The sequence below is a fragment of the Papio anubis genome, chromosome 12 (genome assembly GCF_008728515.1).
Source record: "Papio anubis isolate 15944 chromosome 12, Panubis1.0, whole genome shotgun sequence".
NCBI classification, from domain to species: Eukaryota; Metazoa; Chordata; class Mammalia; order Primates; family Cercopithecidae; genus Papio; species Papio anubis.
The window spans coordinates 68,523,110-68,549,227 of record NC_044987.1 but is presented as its reverse complement, the minus strand read 5'-3'; the positions used below and the strand labels follow the sequence as shown (position 1 = coordinate 68,549,227).

At 41.4% G+C, this 26,118-nt stretch overlaps 1 protein-coding gene across 7 annotated transcripts in view; it reads left to right on the top strand.

Annotated features, from left to right (window-relative positions):
- The window catches only part of DENND5A (DENN domain containing 5A), a 129,943-nt gene that overhangs the window by 62,239 nt on the left and 41,586 nt on the right, over window positions 1–26,118 (top strand). For all 7 annotated transcript variants that reach the window (XR_004177483.1, XR_004177481.1, XR_004177482.1 and 4 more), the window contains exons 2-6: window positions 182–253; window positions 1,033–1,142; window positions 3,479–4,136; window positions 14,607–14,794; window positions 25,330–25,647. Coding sequence is in view for 3 of the 7 variants with exons in the window: in XM_021926103.2 (XP_021781795.1) it covers window positions 182–253; window positions 1,033–1,142; window positions 3,479–4,136; window positions 14,607–14,794; window positions 25,330–25,647 (1,346 nt within the window). In the remaining 4 variants the exon portion in view is untranslated. The remainder of the gene's footprint in view (window positions 1–181; window positions 254–1,032; window positions 1,143–3,478; window positions 4,137–14,606; window positions 14,795–25,329; window positions 25,648–26,118) is intronic.

Below are 26,118 nucleotides of genomic sequence, written 5' to 3'. Positions count from 1 at the left end.
ATATATAAAGGTAAGTATTGTTTTGTGAAATTTTTGCTTTAGGTAAATTTGTGTATACACATATACATGTATATGTTTATTGCTTCATAATGTAAAATGTAATTTGTACTGGAATAATGGTCAAAAAAGTTTGAATAACACTGCTTTATTGTAATACTCTGTTATTTCATTTATCATATAGCATTATGCCAGTACATACAGGCTTCTAAAGCCAGGGATGGTGCCAGCCCTTTCATTTCAAGTACGACTGAAGGTAAAAACAAAACAAAATTGAGAACACCCAAAGCTTTCTAATGGTTCTTACATATGTCTCTCCAGTGGCATTTTGTAACCTTTGACCTTCTAACTTTCTTGTGCCTTTTTTGACCAGTAGATTATTCAGATTTGTATCCCTCTAGGTGGTGGGTTCTTTGGTTCTTTCTCTCTTCACTTTAATGTTCTTATTTCAATATACTCTAGTGTTTTTAGGAGGGGGAATGGGAAAACAAAGGACAGTTCTGGAAATTTCAAGTAATTCTGAATTGACAAAATATCTCATTATATTTACCCTGAAATCTGCTTTGTTAATGTTCTTATATCTTTTCGTTTCTTTGTATTTTTCCCAGAGATCATTGAAATGCGTAGTTTATTCTGAATTTTAAGTAAAATATGCTTCTGTGATGTTTTTAGTTGACTTTAAGCAAATTAAACCTGACTTTCAGGGAAAAAAAAAAGATAGATACAATCCTTGTCATTCCTTGTGCTTTCTCACTCTCTTCCAAGAAAATTAACCATTGGGTTTGTAGTAATAGTTTCATTTTGAAGAAGAACTGACAGCTAGTGATGTCTAACATTAACCATGCTATACTTTTTCAGCTTCTTTACTGACCTAATAACTTTAATGCCTTTCCTATTCTTATTCTTAGATGGTTGGCATACTAACCCCCTTGCCTTCATTTCTGTACCTTGCTGGACTACCAAGCTCAGACGTTTGTAACCCCGTGACTTAAAGGGATTTTGTAGAGATGATTTGCTTCATTCTTTTTCTTACAGGAGAAAATTTTGAGCAGACGCCATTGAGACGAACATTCAAATCTAAGGTCCTTGCACGATATCCTGAGAACGTAGAATGGAATCCCTTTGACCAAGATGCAGTAGGAATGGTTAGTATTTGTTAGCCACAAGTATGAGGTAATTTACAGAGTAATTTTTAATAGGATTGTGAATTCAGGCTGTGGTAGCAGTGGTACCACCAAATACCAATAACTTTTGAAGAAAGGATTATAACACTTGTTGTTTATTATTCTGTATTTTGGTCAAAGTATCAAATATTCAGAATATATTAACTATGCAAAAAGTTATAATGTGTTTCTGTTGTGTCAGAGAAATACATAGTATTGTGTCAGTGAACTTATTTTGTGGTCCTGATTTATTGATTATTTATTGCATTGAGATTATATGATGAGTTAATTTTAAACTTCACTAGTTTAAAATTGTTTTCTCTTATTCTGCACTGAATATATCTGAGTAATATGACAGAAGTAGATATTTTTGTTTCATCATAATTTTATTTTCATTTTTTTGTTTCATCATAATTTTAGATAGGAAAGCATTTAAAATCTCATATGGAAGAATATACCACTATGAGTAAGCTAACCTTTATTGAATATTCACCTTGTGCTAGGCACTCTAATAAGCATTTTACATGAATTAATTTATTTAATCCTCATGGTACTCCTTACATGGGTAGTATTAAATAAACACATACACACGTACATATTTTACAGATGAAGAAATTAAGATCCAAAGAGGTTAGGTAATGTATTCAAGCTCGCATGGCCAGTAAGTAGTTGAGTTGGAGTTTGAGCACTGTAGTCTGGTTCCAGACTTCTGCTGTTAACCTTATCTTTGTACTGCCTCTGTTGCATTTGTCGCCCAGGCTGCTGGAGAGCAGTGGTGTGGTCTCTCCTTACTGCAGCCTCATCCTCCTGAGCTCAAGTGATCCTCTCACCTCAACCACCCGAGTAGCTGGGACTACTAGTGCATGACACTATGCCTGGCTAATTTTTGTATATGTTTTTTAATAGAAACAGGGTTTTGCTATATTGTCCAGACTGTTCTCAAATTCCTGGGCTCAAACAGTCTGCCCACCTTGACCTCCCAAAGTGCTGCGACTATAGGCGTGAGCCACTGCACTTGGCCTTCTATTACATACTTAACAGCATTCTGTAGTTTTTAGAGGATGGTCTTGTTTGATGCACACAAAAACCCTGTGAAGTAGGGAGAGGAAACTGTATTATTTATTTCACAGATGAAGAAACTGTCTTTGAGAGACTTAAGTTTTTTGACTCCTAGTCTAGTATTTATTTCATTTTAACATGCTATATTCTAGAAATACCTAGCCTTTGGGAAGTCAAGTTTAAGGCTAATAGATATAATATAATATAGGCCCTTGTATTTGTTAACCCAGGCTATTATATTTTATTTGTATAGCCAGGTTCATGTAAAACTGGAAAATGGGAACTGATTGATTCAGGTCAGTTCGATTAACTATCCAAGTTTCTTTATATAACCCATCTGAATTAGAGTGAAAACAGTACATCTTTATCCTGATTCTGTCATCTCCTTGGTTTATGTGAAATGAGCATACTTTTTGATGTGAAAATAAGTTTTACTAATGACAAAATTTTGTGAGGTGATAGTCCAATACTATTTACAAGTTTGTTTTATTTTTAGGTATAAAGTTGCATCTATCTGGTTTTTAGATATATTTCTAGCATCATCTCCTAATATACATATCTTACTCTCTGTCTTGCTGTCATGCTTAACCACCTACCATTTCCTAAATTCTCCAAGTTTTCTTTTATCTCCATGTCTTTGTGCATTTTCTTCTTGTCCCCGAAATATCCTTCTGTCCCTTGTGTACCTGATGAACTCTAACATTACCTTTCTTTGGCGACAGAATCTTGCTCTGTCACTCAGGCTGGGCTGCAGTGCATGATCTTGGCTCACTGCAACCTCTGCCTCCTGGGTCAAGTGATTCTTATGCCTCAGCCTCCCAAGTAGCCGGGATTATAGGCGTGCACTAGCACACCTGGTTAATTTTTGTATTTTTAGTAGAGACAGGGTTTCGCCATGTTGCCCAGGCTGGTCTTGAACTTCTGGCCTCAAGCGATTCACCTGCCTTGGCCTCCCAAACTGTTGGGATTACAGGTGTGAGCCACTGCACCTGGTCCGTTTTTGTAGCTTTTTTCTGATATTCCCAGGCTGAGTTGTCTGTTCTGTGTTCCCATAGTACTTTGCATATACTTCTGTATATCCCTGATGACTGCATTATGATTTTATTTACTTGCGTGTCTTGCATTAGAAAGAGAGAGCTTTAAGCCAGATACACTCTCAGCTTAGTAGGTGCTCTATAAATAAATAAATAGTGATGGTGTTCTGAAAGAGGATGGCCAGTGAGTGTTCTTACTGCTTGTTGCCTTGTTGTCTTTTGCAGCTATGTATGCCCAAAGGGCTGGCATTCAAGACCCAGGCTGATCCCAGGGAGCCCCAATTCCATGCCTTTATTATCACAAGGGAGGATGGCTCTCGGACATTTGGGTTTGCCCTCACATTTTATGAAGAGGTGACTAGCAAGCAGATCTGCAGTGCGATGCAGACCCTCTACCACATGCACAATGCTGAGTATGATGTCCTACATGCTCCCCCTGCTGATGGCAGAGACCAGAGCAGCATGGAGGATGGTGAAGACACTCCTGTGACCAAACTGCAGCGCTTCAACTCCTATGACATTAGCCGGGACACTCTCTACGTCTCTAAGTGCATCTGCCTCATCACGCCCATGTCTTTCATGAAGGCATGTCGGAGCGTGCTGGAGCAACTCCACCAGGCGGTCACTTCACCTCAGCCCCCTCCACTGCCCCTTGAGAGCTACATATACAACGTACTCTATGAGGTGCCACTCCCACCTCCTGGCCGGTCCTTGAAGTTTTCTGGGGTCTATGGGCCAATAATCTGCCAGAGACCAAGTACCAATGAGCTTCCCCTATTTGACTTTCCTGTCAAAGAGGTTTTTGAACTGCTCGGGGTGGAGAATGTGTTTCAGCTTTTTACTTGTGCCCTTCTGGAGTTTCAAATCCTGCTCTACTCACAGCGTAAGTCAGTGCTTACTAGAGCCTTCTGCCTGCCTCAGGCTTCCTTTCTTTCCACGTTCAGATACAGTGGGGCTGACTGTAAAGGTTAAGAGCTATTACAGTTTAAGCAAAACCCAGATCTTTTGCAGGTAGGTGGTGGATGGCAAATTGATGGACATGAGAGGGCCAGTATTTCTGATTAACTGTCTTCATGGCCTTTTGCTGGGCATTCCAGTCTTGGAAGGGAACACTGCTTCCTATGTCCCTTCTGACTGAAGTGAAAAGAGGGGTGGGTAGGAGGTGGTGGTCACAGAAAGCTGACTTTCCATCAATTCTGTTCTGTCATTCTGCAGAGTTATTTCTGCCTCTTCCTTAGCCTAGTAAAATTGAGGATTCACAAAGGATAATCCTTTATATATTGAGAAAATGTGGATGTGTTGCTTCTTTTTGTTGTTTACTTAACTGAATTGTTTTTATAAATGGGAGGTTGAGTGTAAGCAGCATATTTGGACAAAATAGTAAAGTAGATTAGAAAGAAACAGATGCTTACTTAATGAACCAGGCTAGTAACATGAAATTCATTCATTCAGTACATGTTTACTGAGAGTGTACTGTGTGCCAGGCATTGTTTCAAGGGTAGTGGTGGACAAGATAGAAAAATTGTTGTGGTGGACAAGACAGAAAAATTGTTGCTATAGTGGAACTTAAATTTTAGTGGGGGAAGAGAGGTGATTAAACAAATACATAAAATATGTAGTTTGTAAGGTTCTTAATAAGGGCTATAAAGAAAAATAAAACAGAGAAAGGGATAATATTTGGGGAAGAGAAGTTCCAATTTATAATAAGAGTGGTTAGGTAGACATCCCTGAGTGACCTGTTAATATCTGTAGGAAAAGTATTCCAGGCAAAGGGCACAGGTCTTATAAATGGTCTAAGACAAGAATGTGCTTCATGTGTTCAAGAACAAGGAAGCTGGGTGGATGGAATGGAGTGAATGAGCAGGAGTATAGTAGGAGATGGTGTTAGAGACTTAACTGCAGGCCAGATTGTATAGAATCTTGTAGGCCATTGTAAGGACTTTGGCTTTTACTCTTAGATGGCTCTTAGATAGCCATCAGAGTTTTCAATTTTTTTTACTTTTTATTTTAAAATAATTTTTAGCTTATGGAAGAGTTGCAAGGAGTGGTCAAAGGACTCTTGTATACCCTATGCCAAATTCACCAATTGTTAACATTTTGCCACATTTGCTTTATTACGGTCTCTCTCTGTGTGTGAACATAACTGAACCATTGAGAGTTATTGTGACTCCTAAATTCTCATATGTTTATTTCCTAAGAATAACATTCTCTGAAATAACTATCATTGATCAAATTTGGAAAACCTGACATTGAGACAGTACTATATTAAAGTTTCTCTAGTACCTGATAATGTCTATTATGATAATGTAAAAAAATTCCTTATTCAGGATCTAGTGCGATATCTTGCATTGCTTTTAGTTGTGAGTTTCTCAGCCTTTGTCTTTCATGACATAGACATTTTTGAAGAGTACAAGCAGGTTATTTTATAGACTGTCCCTTAATTTGATTTTGTCTGATGTTTTCATGATTAGATTCAGATTATAAATTTTTGCCTAAAATACCATAGAAGTGATGTTGTGCTTCTCTCAGTGCATTATATTAGGAGACATATACTGTCAGTTTTCATGATTACAGGAGGCAGGCATATGATGTCATTTTGTCTCATTTTTGGTGATAGTAATCTGCTCACTTGGTTAAGATGGTGTCTGTGGTTTCTTAACTGGAAAGTTTTAATTTTTCCCTTGGTAATTAACACGTAAGTTGTGGGGAGATACTTTGAAACTAATTATTCTGTTCTTTAAAGTTTTGCGTAACCATTTCTTTTTTAGTTTTTATTTTTTTGTATTATATTTGCAGTTTATGGATGCCTAATAGTTTAGCATCTATTGATGTTTCTATTCTGAATCAGTTTTTTCAAGGATAGTAGCAAAAAGGTGATTTTCTTTTTCTTTTTTTTTTTCCTTTTGAGGCAGGATCTCACTCTGCTGCCCAGGCTGGAGTTCAGTGGTGCCATCATGGCTCTCTGCAGCCTCATCCTCCTGTGCTCAAGTGATCCTCCCACCTCAGCTTCCTGAGTAGCTGGAATTACAGGCATGCACCACCATGCCTGGCTAATTTTTTATTTTTTGTAGACATGGGGTCTCACTATATTGCCCAGGCTGGTCTCAAACTCTTGTACTCAACCTCCTGCCTTGATTTCCCAAAGTGCTGGGATTACAGGTGCCACTGTGCCCAGCCTTAAATTTTTTTTTTTTTTTTTTTTTTGAGACGGAGTCTCACTCTGCCGCCCAGGCTGGAGTGCAGTGGCCAGATCTCAGCTCACTGCAAGCTCCGCCTCCCGGGTTCACGCCATTCTCCTGCCTCAGCCTCTAAGAAATAGTCTTACTCTATCACCCAGGCTAGAGTGTAGTGGCACAATAATGGCTCACTGCAGTCTTGATATCCTGGGCTCAAATGATCTTCCCATCTCAGCTGCCTGAGTAGCTGGGACTACAGGCGCCCACCACCATGTCTGGCTAATTAAAAAAACATTTTTTTTTTTTTTGTAGAACTAGGGTCTTGCTTTATTGCCCAGGCTGGAAAATAGTGGTTTTTAAACTTTATCTGTATTTATTAATTGGCATTATACCATAATGAAGAATGTTTCTTTCTCCTTTGTTTATTATTGTATGGATTCATAGATTTTTATTTTACTCAAGTTATAATTCACTGTAATTATTTACTTTGATGCTCAAATTTTCCAGATTTGGTCCACGGACAAAAGAATGGACCTCCACAATGGCAGGGCTTTTGCTTTTTGCTCACTGATGGATTCCAAGCACTAAAACCGTGGCTGGTTTATAAGGGTGCTCAATAAATGTTGTTAAATGAATGAATAACTTAGGCTTTTAACAGGATCACTCTGGCCATTATATTAAGAGTATATCCCCAAAGGGAGAATGAGCAAAGAGTTCCGTTAAGAGGTAATTTGTAATAATCCAGGTGAGAGGTGATGTCAGTTAGAACTAAGGAGGTAACAGTGAAGTGGTGTGAAATGGTTCGGTTCTGGATACAGTTTGAAGGTGAAGTAATGGAAACTATGTTGAACTCAAGAGCACATACCTCATATAAAGTGGACAGCCACTAATTAGCTCCAGTTAATTCCTTGTGGGTATACTGGCCTGATGTTACTAAATATTCCAATATTTCATGAGGACCCAGATTTTTTACATGAAATCTCTGATTTTTAAATATTGGCAATAATATTCTTTTTAAACACTGCAGGCCAAACAAAAAGCATCTGCTGGCTGAATGTAGTTCCTGAGGCTTCACTTTGCAGCTTCTAGTTTAAGATACGAAGTTACAGCCTCCTGTCTCTGGGTGAAATGCAGACTTGGACAAATCATATTGCTTTCCTAGCTATTTCTTGACTGGAGCTTCATAAAAATACTTTGAAATGGAGACTTAGTTGAATAGGGAAGAACTTCTCTGGTTTCGAACAGAACAGAGAGGAGGAAACCAAACTGTATAGAGTGTTAGAAGATACAGTAGACTTTTAGGTACCTATAAGGCAGTGGGGTGTTTAGAGGCAAGGAAAGGAGGATTGAAACAAATATGATGAACACAAGGGAAAAATAACATTATTTCATCTGAATTTCTTTTGTATTTCCTAGAATATGGGTTCTTGTATCCATAATAAAAATTTTAAGAGGTTTGAATGTAATTGAGATGGTTAGTATGTAGAATTGAATTGAACTTAGGATCTAAAGTCACGCTCAGCATGGACAAGAGAAAGCTTTTTCCAGAAATTCCTGGATATTGCTGAGGCCAAAGTGGAGTGGATTACTTTTCATTGGATGTAAGTTATGCTTTTTGTTGTTAATAGAGTGCTTTAAACAATTTAGGTTGGTTTTCTTGAAATAGTTTTTATTAATGATCCAAAGGCATCTTCCTTGTATGGATAAAAATCACTCTGGCCAAAAACAAGCTGTCACCACTGCAGTTGATTTTACCTGCTGCATGTCCTGCCCTCTGAATAGAAAAGAGGTGTTACTTGAGGAAAAGGAATGCAGGCTGAATTGTAAGACTCTGAAAGTATAACCCTTTGGAACGCTGAATTGGCAGTTTTAAGCAGTGTTTTCTTTTTGGTATAGGTCATTTTATTTACTTCTGGATAATATTTATTCTTTAGTCCATATAGAAATAGTGTTTTTTTAATAGCATAATTTTTAATTGGTTAAAAATTATTATTACTTTTTTTTTTTGAGACAGGGTCTCATTCTGTCACCTACACTGGAGCAGGTCTCATTCTGTCACCTACACAGTGTAGGTGACAATCATGACTCACTGCAGCCTTGACCTCCCCAGACTCAGATGATCCTCCCATCTCAGCCTCCTGGGTAGCTGGGACTACAGGCATGTACTGCCGTGTCTGGCTAGTTTTTGTATTTTTTGTAGAGATGAGGTTTTGCCATGTTGCCCAGGCTGATCTTGAACTCCTGGGCTCAAGCAATCCACCTTCCTTGGCCTCCCAAAGTGCTGGGATTACAGGCATGAGCCACTGCACCCGGCCTTATTTTAAAATTATATGCAGAACAGAAACTCTTTATCTGAAGTGGCCTAGTAGAGTAGTTGATTGGAAACCAAAAAAGTCAGTTAAGTCACAGAATCCTAAAAATGATATATACAATTAATTTTATAGTTAAACTATTTATTATTTGTTATTTTTGGGATGGAGTTTTGCTCAGTCGTCTAGGCTGGAATGCAGTGGCACAATCTCGGCTCATTGCAACCTCCGCCTCCTGGGATCAAGTGATTCTTCTGCCTCAGCCTCCCGAATAGCTAGGACTACAGGTGCACACCACTGTGCCTGGCTAATTTTATTATTTTTAGTAGAGACAAGGTTTCACTATGTTGGCCAGGGTGGTCTGAAACTCCTGATCTCAGGTGATCCACCAGCCTCAGCCTCCCAAAGTTCTGGGATTATAGGCGTGAGCCACCGCGCCTGGCCTAAATAATTTAACTTAAAACGTATAACTGTATAGTCACTAATCTTTGATGAAGGGTCCAGGCATTTCTCATGATTATGAATTCACAAATCAGGTATCTGCACTCCTTGCATAAACCACACCCATAATACATTGACTAGATTTCCTAGTTACTTTGCTTTACTTTTTTTTTTTTTTTTTTTTTTTTAGGTGGAGTCTTGCTCTGTTACCAGGCTGGAGTGCAGTGGCGTGATCTTGGCTCACGGCAGCCTCCACCTCCCGAGTTCAAGCAATTTTCCTGCCTCAGCCTCTTGAGTAGCTGGGACTACAGGTGTGCACCACCACGCCTACCTAATTTTTGTATTTTTAGTAGAGATGGGGTTTCACCATGTTGACCGGGATGGTCTTGATTTCTGGACCTCATGATCTGCCTGCCTCGGCCTCCCAAAGTGCTGGGATTACAGGTGTGAGCCACTGCGCCCAGCCCTGGTTACTTTTTTTTTTTTTAAAGTAGAGTGATAAAGAACCTTGCAAAAGAACATGAGCAGAGACTACTTCTAGATTTTTGTCGTATTCCTTAGTTTTTTATTCTTAATTGTTTCATGGTATGCCTAATTCAATTACAGTGTTTTTTAGTGACTTTGTATTACTGAGTCTTTTGAAAGCATTTAATTTTGTTTCCAGAGAAACAGGCATTCTTTCTTTTTACCCTCAGATTTTACCATTTATTTACACAATATTTGGTTACGTTATATAATCCAGTAATAAGTTCAGCTAGCACAGGTTTGGGAACAAATGAGTGGGAGCAATGTATGCTTTACTCAGAGTGGGGAAAATCAATTGATAAAGTGAGTTGGCTAAGTGGAGGCTGATAAGAAATCTCCAATGATATTTTGCTATCTAAAGTAGTCTTTTACTGTAAAAATAATGATTGCTTAAGGCATATAATTAAAATAATTCCAAAGGGAATCAAATATTTTCCTCTCTTTTCTTCATATAGTAGCTAGATATCAAATTTTTTGTGTATCCTTAATGAAAACAATAGTTTTAAAAAACAAATAAATAATATGTGCACAGATAATACCGAGAAAGTTGAAAGTTCCCCCCAACCCCCTTTTTTTTAAGACGGGGTCTCGCTCTGTTGCCCAGGCTGGAGTGCAGTGGCGTGATCTCAGCCCCCTACCGGGTTCAAGCAGTTCTTGTGCCTCAGCCTCCCGAGTAGCTGGGACTACAGGTGCGTGCCACCACACCTGACTAATTTTTGTATTTTTAGCAGAGATGGGATTTGCCATGTTGGCCAACCTGGTCTCAAACTCTTGACCTCAAGTGAACTGGCCACCTTGTCCTCCCAAAGTGTTGGGATTACAGGCGTGAGCCACTGCACTTGGCCCCTTTTTCTTTGATCTACTATCCTACCCCTGAGAAGTAATCTCTTAATTTTTAAAAATTCCCTTTTTTCTGGTATTTTTAATAATGCACTATATATATGTGTGTATGTGTGTATATATATATATTTATTTTATTTTATTTTTTTGAGATGGAGTTTCACTCTGTTGTCCAGGTTGGAGTGTGGTGGTGCAATCTTGGCTCACTGCAACCTCTGCCTCCTGGGTTCAAACAGTTCTCCTGCCTCAGCCTCCCGAGTAGCTGGGATTAGAGGCACGTGCCACTACACCCAGCTAATTTTTGTATTTTTAAGGGGTTTCACTATACTCGCCAGGTTGATCTTGAACTCCTGACTTCAAGTAATCCACCCTACCTTGGCCTGCCAAGGTGCTGGGATTACAGGCATGAGCCACCACGCCTGGCCCAATGTACTATTTTTTATGTTAGGTGTTAAATATACATGTATTGATTTTAATATTCTTTAAATTATACATATACACTATGAAATCTGTATGGTATATTAAAATAAAACTTGAGGCCAGGTGCGGTGGCTCATGCCTGTAATCCCAGCACTTTGGGAGGCCGAGGAGGACAGATCTCTTGCGATCAGAAGCTCAAGACCAGCCTGACCAACATGATAAAACCCCATCTGTACTAAAAATACAAAAATTAGCTGGGTATGGCGGCACACACTTGTAATGCCAGCTACTGAAGAGGCTGAGGCACGAGAATCACTTCAACTCGGGAGGCAGAGGTTGCAGTGAGCGGAGATCACACCACTGCACTCCAGCCTGGGTGACAGAGCAAGACCCTATGTCCAATAAAATAATAAATAAATAAAATAAAACTTGAAAAAAGGCATTTCAAGAGTGTAAAATGAAGGATAGAAATTTACAGCATTAGAGGAGTGTACAGTGACGTGTGCGACTTCTACCTCTGCACCCTGGTTCTCCTTCAGGGAGGTTACCACTGTTTTCCGTTTCCTTGTAGACATAGCTGTGTATATACTATATATATACTTTTTAAAAAGAACACAAATGGGGGCATACTAATCATTGTTTTGCAACCTCCCAGGATAGTTTATAATTGTTTGTAAATATGTAGGAGCTGCCCTGTAGTTTGTTTAGAGGGGGCTTATTTATAGAGTGATTCCAAGTCTGATGTCTTTATCTGCACATACAAGTCATAAAAATGGGCCGGGTGTGGTGGCTCACACGTGTAATCCCAGCACTTTGAGTGGCTGAGGTAGGCAGATCATTTGAGGTCAGGAGTTCAAGACCACCCTTGCCAACATGATGAAACCTCTTCTCTACTAAAAATACAAAAATTAGCCAGGCGTGGTGGCGTGCGCCTATAATCCCAGCTACTGGGGAGGCTGAGGCAAAAGAATCGCTTGAACCTGGGAGGCAGAGGTTGCAGTGAGCTGAGATTGCGCCACTGCACTCCAGCCTGGGCGACAAAGCGAGACTTTGTCTCAAAAAACAAAAAAAGTGCTGGGATTATGGGTTTGAGCCATTACACCTGGTTTAAAAGACATTCCTTTTTTTGTTTTTTGAGACAATCTCACTTAAAAGGTATTTTTAATGCCCAGTAGATTCCAAGAGTTTTAGCAGCTGTGTGTTTCAGAAACTGCGAAGAAGACCAAATATACGTATTTATCATACTAGTAAAGTTGTCTACAGGTTATGCTCTTCTTTGATTAGCTAGGAGCAAGGTGATAGGCAACTTTCAAAGCTTTATTAGTGAGCAAATGTAGGATGTTTTGCTAAACTTCTACCTTAATACTTTTCAGCTTCTGTTCCCTTTGTACTGAGACTTCTTCATTTCCTGGAAAGTTTTTTATTCCTTACAACTACTTTATGAACCAACCTGTGATTTAAATGGTGGGGTGGGTTTTTAGTGCATAACATCATTTTAATTCCTATGACAGCTCATTTGAAACCAGCCATTCCAGAGGGATTTTACTCATATGATTTAAAAATGTATATTTCTGCTTTGTCCTTAAATGCCTGAAACCATCATATCATTTGTGAATAGTAATTTGTAAAATTTAAGTTTTAGGCCAGGAGCGGTGGCTCACGCCTGTAATCCCAGCACTTTGGGAGGCTGAGGTGGGCGGATCACCTGAGGTCGGGAGTTCGCGACCAGCCTGACATGGGGAAACCCTGTCTCTACTAAAAAATACAAAATTAGCTGGGGTGGTGGTGCATGCCTGTAATCCCAGCTACTTAGGAGGCTGAGGCAGGAGAATAGCATAAACCCGGGAGGCGGAGGTTGCGGTAAGCCGAAATCGCACCATTGCTCTCCAGCCTGGGCAACAACAGCGAAACTCCGTCAAAAAAAAAAAAAAAGTTTTAGTCAGTCAATTTTATTGGCTTTACCAATATATTTATTAGTCATTAAAAAAAAAAAAAAGGCTGGCTGGGTGCGGCGGCTCACGCCTGTAGTCCCAGCACTTTGGGAGGCCAAGGTGGGTGGATCACGAGGTCAAGAGTTCAAGATTAGCCTGGCCAAGATGGTGAAACCCCATCTCTACCAAAAATACAAAATTAGCCAGGTGTGGTGGTGGGCATCTGTAATCCCAGCTACTTGGGAGGCTGAGGCAGGAGAATCACTTGAACCCGGGAGGTGGAGGTTGCAGTGAGGCAAGATGGTACCACTGCACTCTAGCCTGGGCAACAGAGCAAGACTCCATCTCAAAAAAAAAAAGGCCTAGAAATTATACTCTGAAGAGAAGCCAAATATTGACCACGAGCCTTCCCTTTAGGCTATGATATGATCTCTGATCTATAACAAGAGTTTTGAGTCACTAAAGTCAATCCTCTGGGTCTTTCAAGTTCTAGGGAAGCCTTTTTTTTTCTTTTTTTTTTTTTGGAGTCTAGCTCTGTCACTTAGGCTGGTGTGTGCAGCTGTGCAATCTCGGCTCACTGCAACCTCTGGCCCCCAGGTTCAAGCGATTCTCACATCTCAGCCTCCTGAGTAGCTGGGATTACAGGTGCATGCCACCACGCCCAGCTAATTTTTGTATTTTTAGTAGAGACAGGGTTTCACCATGTTGGTTGGCCAGTCTGGTCTCGCACTCCTGACCTCAGGTGATTCACCTGCCTTGGCCTCCCAAAGTGCTGGGATTACAGGCGCGAGCCACCGCGACCGGCCTCTAGGAAGGCTTTTTATTGAAACGTTAAAATAACATTTTTATGCTGTTCTCATTCAGGAAAGGTTGCCAGGTGAAGGGCAGACTTGGCTAGTGTGGAAAACCAGCTTCTGCATGCTTGATGGTTCTTTGTGCTTGATTTTGCAGGCAAAGCTCACATAAGCTCCTTATAGGATGTTCTACAGAAATATATTAGTGAGAAATGAGCCTGTTTTTGCTTCCATGCTGAATGGAGACCCAGAACTACTGTTCTTTCTTTTTGTTCAGTTCTCCTACCCCCTTTCTTAAGAGGATCTACTTAACATTCTGGGGTAGTATTTGGAGCAAGATGTCATTAATTATTTTTGTTGTATTTCCATATTAGATTTTATTATGAGCAAGGACCTATGTGTGTAGGTATATTTCTTTTTTTTTTTTTTTTTTTTTTTGAGACAGAGTCTCTCTCTGTCACCCAGGCTGGAGTGCAGTGGCCGGATCTCAGCTCACTGCAAGCTCCGCTGCCCAGGTTTACGCCATTCTCCTGCTCAGCCTCCCGAGTAGCTGGGACTACAGGCGCCCGCCACCTCGCCCGGCTAGTTTTTTGTATTTTTCAGTAGAGACGGGGTTTCACCGTGTTAGCCAGGATGGTCTCGATCTCCTGACCTTGTGATCCACCCGTCTCGGCCTCCCAAAGTGCTGGGATTACAGGCTTGAGCCACTGCGCTCGGCCGTGTAGGTATATTTCAAGGGTCTCTTGGTTGTCTCTCGGACACCCTCATGGGAATCACATTGAGCATACCCTTGCTGAAGTTTATCCTGATCCTTTCTAAATAAGAGATTGCATTGAAAGTTTTAACTTACTGTTTCGAAAGCAAGTGCCTTGTTTTTGACTGATTTGTGTGTGTGCTTTTTTTTGTTGTTGATCCAGATTACCAGAGACTGATGACTGTGGCGGAGACGATTACAGCTCTCATGTTTCCTTTCCAGTGGCAGCATGTCTATGTCCCTATTCTCCCGGCTTCTCTCCTGCATTTCTTAGATGCCCCTGTTCCATACCTGATGGGCTTGCATTCCAATGGCCTGGATGACCGGTCAAAGTTGGAGCTGCCTCAAGAGGTGAGAGCTTGAGTGTTGGTGCCTCTGGCCTCAATACAGGATTGGGGAGAGAAGGGCTTTGGAATGAACCCAGCATGCATGATGTTACCAAGTTTATTTCTTTTATTTTGGTGAGTATGAATAACTTTTCAGGAAAAAAGTAAAAACAATGAACATTTAGTTCAATTTGTATCATCCCAGAGACATTTACTATCTTTATCAACTGACATACGTACATTGTAATTTCTGTATTTATACTATTGTTTTTGTTTTGTTTTGCTTTTTAAGAGACAAGGTCTTGCTGTGTTACCCAGGCTGGGTGCAGTAGCATGATCGTAGCTTACTGTAGCCTGGAACTCCTGGGCTGAAGTGAGCCTCCTGTCTCAGCCTCCTGAGTAGTTGAGACTAAAGGAGTGTGCCACGACATCCAGCTAATTGTTTTTTTAATGTTTTGTAGATGCAGGGTCTCACCATGTTGCCCAGGTTGGTCTCGAACTCCTGGGCTCAAGTAATCCTCCTGCCTTGGCTTCCCAAAGTATTGGGATTATAGGCATGAGCCACTGTGCCTGGCTAAGAAAAGAGTTGATTTAAAATATGTATTTCCTATTCCATTCTAAATAGATTTAAAGCATGATTAGAAATAAGATTGTTTTATTTTTAATTTTTTTAGAATTACCAGCAGAACTGGTATGTTACTTTGTGACTGTTGTGAAACTAGCTGCAGGGAAGTGCTTTCCTACTTTGAATGTCTTAGTCATTAGAAAGGCCTGGGAAGCAAACTTTGGAGTATACATACACTGGTGTCACCACAGCTCTTTGTTTCCTCCCTCCACCAGCCTTTTTTTGGGGGGTAGAGATTTTTGTATACAACTGAGGAATATGAGTGAGGGGCCCCAAGAAGAGAGCATTCTCATGGAACTGGATCTGGGCAGCACTGTGTCATTGGGCATGACTGGGCAACATCTTTGATGAATGCCCTGATAATTAGACCATGTCTGTGATGTTTAAATTATAGTCAAATGCATCTCTTCGCTCTTTTCTCTCTTCTTTAGTTTTAGAATCAAAATGTCTTCCTTGTCTTCTTCCATTTCTGCCCTTTTTTCTTCTTTGACTTTATAGAGCATTGTGCTCTTTGGGGTGGAACAATATTAATGAAGGAAAAAAGATCTAAATGATGGATAAAATCATTGAGTTGAGATAATATTGAAGTTTTTTGTGTACTTGCTTACTGTACCATACATACCCATGAAGAGTGGACTGGAGAAAGAAGAGCTGTTTGTTGTTTGCTTTAAACAAATGTCTATTTAATATTGATACAACTTAGTCAACCTAATTATAATTCTGTAAAGTCACAAAAAGAACAATAACAAAAAATTGTTGAAGGTGGAAGGCCAAAGAAGCAAGCTATGTGCATAATTTAGTAAATAGACCACTAAGCAAGAAGCCAGATTTCTCAGTTTTATTTTCCTCTTTGGCATCAGCTTTCTTTATACTTGGGGCAAATTCTGATCCCTCTAGGATTTTTCAACATTGTTGCCTATGTACTTCATGTATATGGGTATGTGAAGGGACCTCTGAGGGATCAATAGGTTTCTTAATGGGACTGTTGAAGAAACCATGGGTTGTTTAAGAAACCCAAAAGTTGGCTGGGCGTGGTGGCTCATGCCTGTAATTCCATCACTTTGGGAGGCTGAGGCAGGTGGATCACCTGAGGTCAGGAGTTCCAGACCACTCTGGTCAACATGGTGAAACCCTGTCTCTACTAAAAATACAAAAAAATTAGCTGGGCATGGTGGTGCATGCCTGTAGTCCCAGCTACTTGAGAGGCCGAGGCAGGAGAATTGTTGAACCCCGAAGCCAGAGGTTGCAGTGAGCCGAGATCATGCCGCTGCACTCCAGCCTGGGTGACAGTGTGAGACTCCACCTCAAAAGAAAAAACAAAAAACAGAAAAGAAACCCAAAAGTTCTCTCTGTTCTGGGCTATTGGAGCCTCCATGTTGCTGTATTCCCCATCCCTGCTGCAAACTTTACATCTGAGCTTCTGGCCTCCCCTGTAGTCTGCTTGGGAAGGAGTGGTGACAGTGGAACAGTAGAATTACGTGTGTGTACTTCATAAGGGGTTATTGGGTTTCAGAGTCCCAGTTCATCCACCCTTTTCTTCTGATGGTCATACATTTGTGGGAGCAGTTATATAGCTAGGTATTTTGTACCTTGATTTTTAGCAGATAAACTCATATCTGAGCCTGTGTAGTTCCTGTGGAAAAACCTTAGGCTGGGGGAGAAGAGCTGGCTTTGAAAGACAACTTTGGGGTATCTCAGAAATGACATGTTTATAGTAAAAAATCCTAACAGTGCACAAAAGCATAAAGAATAAAATTAAAATTACCTCAAATTTTACCACCCAGAGAGAACTCCTTTCAATATTTTGATGCACATCTTTAAAGTATGTGGTGTCTTTTAACTGCAGTCTTAGAAGGAAGCTTTGGGGTAGTGTATTAGTTTATTTTTACACGGCTGATAAAGACATACTGGAGACTGGGCAATTTACAAAAGAAAGAGGTTTAATGGACTTATAGTTCCATGTGGCTGGGAAAGCCTCACAATCATGGCAGAAGACAAGGAGGAACAAGTCATGTCTTACATGGATGGCCGCAGGCAAAGAGAGAGCTTGTGCAGGGAAACTCCCCCTTATAAAACCATCAGATCTTGTGAGACTTTTTCACTATCATGAGAACGGCATGGGAAAGACTTGCCCCCATGATTCAACTACGCCCCACTGGGTCCCTCCCACAACACATGGGAATTTAAGATGAGATTTGGGTGGGGACACAGCCAAACCATATCATTCTGCCCTGGCCCCTCCCAAATCTTATGCCCTCACATTTCATAACCAGTCATGCCTTCCCAACAGTTCCCCAAAGCCTTATTTCAGCATTAACTCCAAAGTCCATAGTCCAAAGTCTCATCTGAGACAAGGCAAGTCCTTTCCTTATGAGCCTGTAAAATCAAAAGCAAGTTAGTTACTTGCTAGATACAATGAGAGTACAGGCATTGGAGAAATACAGCCATTCCAAATGGGAGAAATTGGCCAAAAACACAGGGCTGTAGGCCTCATGCAAATCTGAAATCCAGCGGGGCAGTCAAATCTTAAAGTTCCAAAATGACCTCTTTTGACTCCGTGTCTCACATCCAGGTCACACTGATGCAAGAGGTGGATTCCCTGGCTGGGCATGGTGGCTCATGCCTGTAATCCCAGCACTTTGGGAGGCCGAGGTTGGTGGATCACCTGAGGTTGGGAGTTCAAGACCAACCTGACCAACATGGAGAAACCCCATCTCTACTTAAAATACAAAATTGGCTGGGCATGGTGGCGCAAGCCTGTTATCCCAGCTACTCGAGAGGCTAAGGCAGGAGAATTGCTTGAACCTGGGAGGTGGAGATTGTGGTGAGCTGAGATTGTGTCATTGCACTCTAGCCTGGGCAACAATAGCGAAACTCCGTCTCAAAAAACAAACAACAACAGAAAAAGAGGTGGGTTCCCATAGTCTTGGGCAGCTCCACCCCTGTGGCTTTGCAGGGTACAGCCTCCCTCCTGGCTGCTTTTATGGGCTGGTGTTGAGTGTCTGTGACTTTTCTAGGCACACAGTGCAAACTGTCAGTGAATCTACCATTCTGGGGTCTGAAGGATGGTGGCTCTGTTCTCACAGCTCTGCTGGGCAGTGTCTCAGTAGGGACTCTGTGTGGGGGCTCTGACCCCACATTTCCCTTCTGCACTACTCTAGCAGAAGTTCTCCATGAGGGCCCTGCCCCTGCAGCAAACTTCTCTCTGGGCATCCAGGCATTTCTGTACCTCCACAAAAATCTAGGCAGAGGTTCCCAAACCCCAATTCTTGACTTCCGTGTACTTGCAGGCTCAACACCACGTGGAAGCTGCCAAGGCTTGGGGCTTGTACCCTCTGAAACCACAGCCTGAGCTTTATGATAGCCCCTTTCAGCTACAGCTGGAGCAGCTGGGATGCAGGGCACCAAGTCCCTGGGCTGCACATAGCTTGGGGACCCTGTGTCTGGCCCACAAAACCACTTTTTCCTCCTAGGCCTCCAGGCCTGTAAAGGGAGGGACTGCTGTGAAGACCTCTGACATGCCCTGGAGACATATACCCCCATTGTCTTGGAGATTAACATTTGGCTCCTTGTTAGTTATGTAAATTTCTGTAGCAGCTTGAGTTTTCTCCTCAGAAAATGGGATTTTCTTTTCTATTGCATTGTCAGGCTGCAAATTTTCCAAGACTTTTATGCTCTGTTTCCCTTTTAAAACTGAATGCCTTTAACAGCACCCAAGAGACCTCTTGAATGCTTTGCTGCTTAGAAATTTCTTCTTCCAGATACCCTAGATTATCTCTCTTAAGTTCAAAGTCACACAAATCTCTAGGGTAGGGGCAAAATGCCTCCAGTCTCTTTGGTAAAACATAACAAGAGTCACCTTTGCTCCATTTCCGAGCAAGTTCCTTATCTCCATCTGAAACCACCTCAGCCTGGATTTCATTGTCCATATCATTATCATTATCAGCATTTTGGTCAAAGCCATTCTACAAGTCTCTAGGGAGTTCCAAACTTTCCCACATTTTCCTGTCTTCTCCTGGTCCCTCCAAACTGTTCCAGCCTCTTCCTGATACCCAGTTTCAAAGTTGCTTCCACATTTTTGGGTATCTTTTAAGCAGCACCCCACTCTACTGGTACCAATTAAATATATTAGTCTTTTCTCATGCTGCTGATAAAGACATACCTGAGAGTGGAAAGAAAAAGAGGTTTAATGGACTTAACAGTTCCTCGTGGCTAGGGAAGCCTCACAATCATGGCGGAAGGCAAGGACGAGCAAGTCACGTTTACATGGATGGCAGCAGGCAAAGAGAGAACTTGTGCCGGGAAACTTCCCCTTATAAAACCATCAGAACTCTTGAGACTTACTCACTATCACAGGAACAGTATGGGAAAGACCTGCCCCCATGATTCAGCTATCCCCCACCAGGTCCCTCCCACAACATGTGAGAATTTAAGATGAGATTTGGGTAGGGACACAGCCAAACCGTATCCGGCAGGGCTGGGGAAATTCACCTGGGACTGTGTAAGGGGGCATCATCAAGGTAGTAAGGTGGGGCAAGCTTGGTTTATAAAAAGGTCTTTCTCCAGAGGGACAGAGAGTGTACATTTCCTAGTCCCCCAAATCAGAATTCATCAGTTACTGCCGTCTTTGGGCATCAGAAGTCTGTAAAAAGCTTTTTGTTCCTTTTTGTACCAGCACATGAGCTCAGCTGGCTCTGAGCAAGTGAAAGTGCTGAGCTGCCTTTGTGAGGCATCCTTTGTCTTATGCTTCTCTTTGGAGCTTCGTTGTCTGAGTTCAGGAAGGAGGCATTTCATCCACAGCTGTATTACAGAATTAAGCAAAGGATATTAAAGGGGTACCATTTTTTTTCTGTCTTGGACCCTTCTTTCCTACTTTCCCCCCATTTTCTCAGGACACTCCTTCAATAGCTTTTTCCCAGTCATCTGTGTGTTGAACTTCTTTTCAATGAATAACATGAGGATGGACTGGCTGGCTGTTTTTTGGCATTTATAGCTGGCTGTTTTTTGACATTAGGAACTGAGCATTGGGAAAGATCATTGTGACCTTGAGTGGAAGATATTTGGGAGACTTCTTGGGATTTGGGGGATCCATGTGATCACTATCTCAGAGCAGCTAACTCTACCCATAATCCCTCTCAACAAGGCAGGAGGTTAACAGAGGAAAACTGATCACTTGGGGTTCAATACCTCTTCCAGGCTACTCTCCCCAAAGCTGTTATGTAAGAACTAATCCCTCATCAGCTGAGGAAAGAGGATGTATGAGGAGTTGCTAGTATTTTGTAAGTACTTCTGTGTGCCAGAGCCACTCAGTATAGTGGGAGGAAACAGCACGAGGCTATTGTATGAGTCTAGTAATTTGCCTTTTTACCACTCCCTCCTTTAGCCCAATTCTTTCTTTCTTTCTTTTTTTTTTGTTGAGATGGAGTCTTGCTCTGTTGCCTAGGCTGGAGTGCAGTGGTGCCATCTCAGCTCACTACAACCTCTGCCAGTCATCAACTCATGGCTACTCTTCTGTGTAAATCCTCCTCTCCACTCCACCTCATGGATTATTTTAAAGCAAATCTTACACAGTATTATTTTGCCATCCAGATATATTCAGTATGTACCTCTAACAGATTTTTTCCTTTTTTTTTTTTTTTTTTTTTAGACAGAGTCTCATTTTTTTGCCCAGACTGGAGTGCAGTGGTGCAGTTATAGCTCATTGCAACCTTGAACTCCTGGGCTCAAGCAGTCCTTCTCAGCCATCCAAGTAGCTGGAATTACAGGCGTGTGCTACCATACCCAGCTACTTTTAAAATTTTTAGTAGAGACGAGGTCTTGCTATGTTGCATAGGCTGGTCTTGAGCTCCTGGACTCAGGCTCCCAAAGTGCTGAAATTATAGGTGTGAGCTACCATGCTCGTCCCATAAGACTATTTTTAAAACATAAAAGTGGCTTTTAAAATTAAATTTTCAACATCTCTCAATTTTTATTTATTTATTTGAAACAGAGTCTCAGTCTGTCACCCAGGCTGGAGTACAGTGGCATGATCTCAGCTCACTGCAACCCTTGCCTCCTGGGTTCAAACAATTCTCGTGCCTCAGCCTCCCATGTAGCTGAGATTACAGGTGTGCACTGTCATGCCTGGCTAATTTTTGTGTTTTTAGTAGAGATGGGGTTTTGGCATGTTGGCCAGGCTGGTCTCGAACTCCTCCTGGCCTCAAGCGATCCGCCCACCTCAGCCTCCCAGAATGCTGGGATTGCAGGCGTGAGCCGCTGCGCTCAGCCTCAAATTTTATTTTTGAGTATAGTATTATGTTAACCTATTTATTTATTTAGAGATGGAGTTTCATTCTTGTTGCCCAGGCTGGAGTGTAATGGTGCCATCTTGGCTCACTGCAACCTTTGCCTCCTGGGTTCAAGCGATTCTTCTGCCTCAGCCTCCCAAGTAGCTGGGATTACAGGCATGTGCCACCATGCCTGGCTAATTTTGTATTTTTAGTACAGGTGAAGTTTCTCCATGTTGGTTAGGCTGGTCTAGATCTCCTGACCTCAGGTGATCCGCCTGCCTCGGCCTCCCAAAGTGCTGGGATTACAGGTGTGAGCCATCGCGCCCGGCCTATGTTAACCTTTTTAAATGGACAGCATTTGTCCCCAAAACATTTGTTGAAAAATTCATCTACAATGCATGGATCTTGCATTAGGCCATTCTTGTATTGCTATAAAGAAATACCTGAGACTGGAGATAGATATATATGGATATATGGATATATATATGGATATATGGATACACACACACACACACACACACACATATATATATATATATTTTTTTTTTGAGATGGAGTCCCTCTCTGTCGCCAGGCTGGAGTGCAGTGGCGCAATCTCGGCTCACTGCAACCTCCACCTCCCAGGTTCAAGCGATTCCCCTGCCTCAGTCTCCCAAGTAGCTGGGACTACAGTAGCGAGACTGGATAATTTTTAAAGAAAAGAGGTTTAATTAGCTTATTGTACTGCAGACTTTATAGAAAGCATGGTGCTGGCATCTGCTTGGCTTCTGGGGAGGCCTCAGGAAGCTCACAATCATAGCTGAAGGTGAATGGGAAGCAGGGATGTCACATGGCCAGAGCAGGAGCATGAGAGAGAGTGGTTGGGAGGTGCCACACACTTTTAAATTAACAGACCTTTTGAGAACTCACTGTCACAAAGATAGCACCAAGCCATGAGGGATCCACCCCCATGACCAAAACACCTCCCACCCGGCTCCACCTCCAGCACTGGAGATTACAATTCAATATGAGATTTGGGCGGGGACAAATATTCAGGCTATATTCAAGTCTATTCAAGATCTTTTCTAGTGGATTATTGTTTTCGTCTATTTTAGAATCTAGTAAGGCAAGTCTCCCTTCAATGGTCGTGGCTATTTTTTTCTTTTATTCTTCCAGACAAAATTCAGAATTAGTCATTAGATAACACCCTTCAGAAAAAAATCTTGCTGAGATTTTGGAAATATTTACATTAAATTAACAAGTAAATTTGGGATTATTAGCATCTTATGGATTTTTTCTATCCATTAATATTGTATATATGTCCATTCAGATTGTATATTTCATGATGATTATAACAATGTCGATTAACATTTATTATGTACTGTGTGCCTGGCACTGTGCTAAATCCTTGACATTTATTGTCATATAATTCTCAAAACAAATCTGTGATGTAGGTAATAGTATTATCCCTGTTACATGAATGGAACAGAAGCACCCTTAAGCATTTAATAATGTGCTGCAATGAAGGAAATGTTGTCTTGGCTAGAACAGGTTCATGAATATAAGATAAATATGAAAAAGTGAAAGACTTTTATAATTCATACCTGCAAGAACATTCCAACAGGGACAAGAACTACAAAGTATTTAAATATATATGTACACACACATATTTTTATTGACACATAATTATACATATTTACAGGGTATGGTATATTTCAGTACATGTATGTAATGATCAGATGTGGGTGTATGTAATGATCAAATGGTGATTAGCATATCCATAATCTCAAACCTTTTTTTTAAAATTTGTATTGGTAACATTCAAAATCATCTCTTCTAGCTACTTGAAAAAGTACAACAAATTTTTGTTGAGTATAGTCACCCTGCAGTGCTATAGAAGACTGCATTCCTCCTGTTTAGCTATGATTTTGTATTGGATAATCAATCTCTTTCTATTCCTCCTCCTTGCCACGCTTCCCAGTCTCTGGTAACCACTCTTCTATTCTCTACTTCAGTGAGATCAACATATTTAGCTCCCACATACAAGTGAGAACATGTGGTATTTATCTTTCTGTGCCTAGCTTATTTCACTTAACATAATATCCTTCAGGCTCCTCCATATTGCCATGAATGACAGGATTTCATTCATTTTTACGGTGGAATAGTATACCATTGTTAAACTACAAAGTATTTAAATTAAATGTACAAGACCTCTAAAGAGGAGAAGAGTAGGTGGTTAAGAACTCAAGATTATGACTGAGGTCAGGGTAACTGAGTTCAAGTCCCAGCTCTACTAGTTAATAACTGTGTGACTTTTGACATGTTACTTAACCTCTCTGTGTCAGTTTTGTCTGTAAAATAGGGATAGCTAGATACTGCCACGTTACTGTGGGTTTTTTTTGTTAGTTTGTTTTTTGAGAGGGAGTCTCATTCTGTTGCCCAGGCTGGAGTGCAGTGGCACAATCTCAGCTTACTGCAACTTCTACCTCCCAGGTTCAAGCAATTATTCTGCCTCAGCCTCCCGAGTAGCTGGGATTACAGGTGCCTACCACACCTGGCTGCTTTTTGTACTTTTAGTAGAGATGGGGTTTCACCATGTTGGCCAGTCTAGTCTCAAACCTCTGACCTCAGGTGATCCGCCTTGGCCTCCCAAAGTGCTGGGATTACAGGCAGGAGCCACTGCTCCTGGCCCCTAAATTGTTTGTTAATCCAGATTATCTACCTCCTCAGCAGTGTATGAGCACTATCTCTTTACATTCTCTCAGAAGCAATTTTAAATCCAGAAGGAAGCACAGAAAGAACAAAGATCAGCCACTAAACCTTACAAATTAAGACTGAGCCTCAGAAAGAGAGAATGGTATATCCAGGGTCATAGAGGGGGATCATAACAGAGTCAGATCTGGAACCTAGACTTTTTGAACTCATTCCTAGGGTTCTTTTCACTGAGTGTAGAATTCACAAATTCACCAGGCATTTATTTTTTTATTTTTTGAGACAGAGTCTCACTCTGTTGCCCAGGCTGGAGCGCAGTGGTGCGATCACGGCTAACTGCAGCCTCGGCTTCTTGGGCTCAGGTGATCCCTCCCACCTCAGCCTCTCAAGTAGCTGGGACTGTAGGTGCATGCCACCACCCCTGGCTAATTTTTGCATTTTTTTGTAGTGACGGAGTTTCCCCATGTTGCCATGACAAGTCTGGGCAACATGGAGAACAACAACTAGGCAACAGTCTGGGTTCAAGTGATCTGCCCATCTCAGCCTCCCAGAGTGTTGGCATTGCAGATTTGAGCCACTGTGCCTGCAATGAGTGTTTATCATGTGTGAGACTTTTGTGTTTGATGCTAAACATCTATGATATTATAAAATGTGTTTGATGCGAAACACCTATGATGTTGTAAAATCTTCACCACTCTAACATAAATTGTTTATCTCTTTATCTCCGTTTTACAGCTAAGGAAATAGAATCAGAAGGGTTAAGTAACTTTCCTAAGGTCACACAACCAGAATGTGGCAGGATAAGATTGGAACTCAAGTCTGTATTATTTCTGAGCCCTGTCTTCCTTACACCATATCTCAAATATAGCCATTTCAGGTGTTTTGTCTTTGCCCTCTTGTTCACTAACCTTTCTAAAACTTCTTCCTGTAATGCTCTGGAGTTATTCATACTCCTCATCCTGTTTTGACTTCCAGGCTAACCTCTGCTTTGTGGACATTGACAACCACTTCATTGAGTTGCCGGAGGACTTGCCACAGTTTCCCAACAAATTGGAGTTTGTCCAGGAAGTCTCTGAGATTCTCATGGCATTTGGAATTCCCCCTGAAGGGAATCTTCATTGCAGTGAGAGTGCCTCCAAGTTGAAGAGGCTTCGGGCCTCTGAGCTTGTCTCAGACAAGAGGAATGGGAACATTGCTGGCTCCCCTTTGCATTCCTACGAGCTTCTTAAGGAGAATGAAACTATTGCCCGGCTGCAAGCCTTGGTCAAGAGGACTGGGGTGAGCCTGGAAAAGGTAAGATGTGTATATGAGTCTGTGACACGTGTGATCTGTGCTAGGGTGCTGTCCTGGTGAAGTAAAGTGTGGGATGAGAAAGCATCCAGTTCTGGACAAGTCATATTTGTGAGCAGTGAAAGAATGTTCTGTATGGGGGACTCTGAATTCCATCTGGCAGATGTTATCCTAGTAAATACTACTTTAATCTAAATCTGGGTAGCTTCTCCTTTGAACATCCAGGAGAGTCTGCCATCATTCTATGTGAACACTACAGCAGAGTGATTGGAGAGAGCGTGATAGTAATCTTAGTGTTCAGACCTCTTTTATTTTTTGAGAGAGGTTCTTACTCTGTCGCTCGGGCTGGAGTGTGGTGGCACGGTCACAGCTCACTGCAGCCTCAATCTCCTGGGCTCAGGTGATCCTCCTGCCTCAGCCTCTCAAGTAGCTGGGACCACAGCTTCATGCCACCACACAATTAATTTTTTTTTT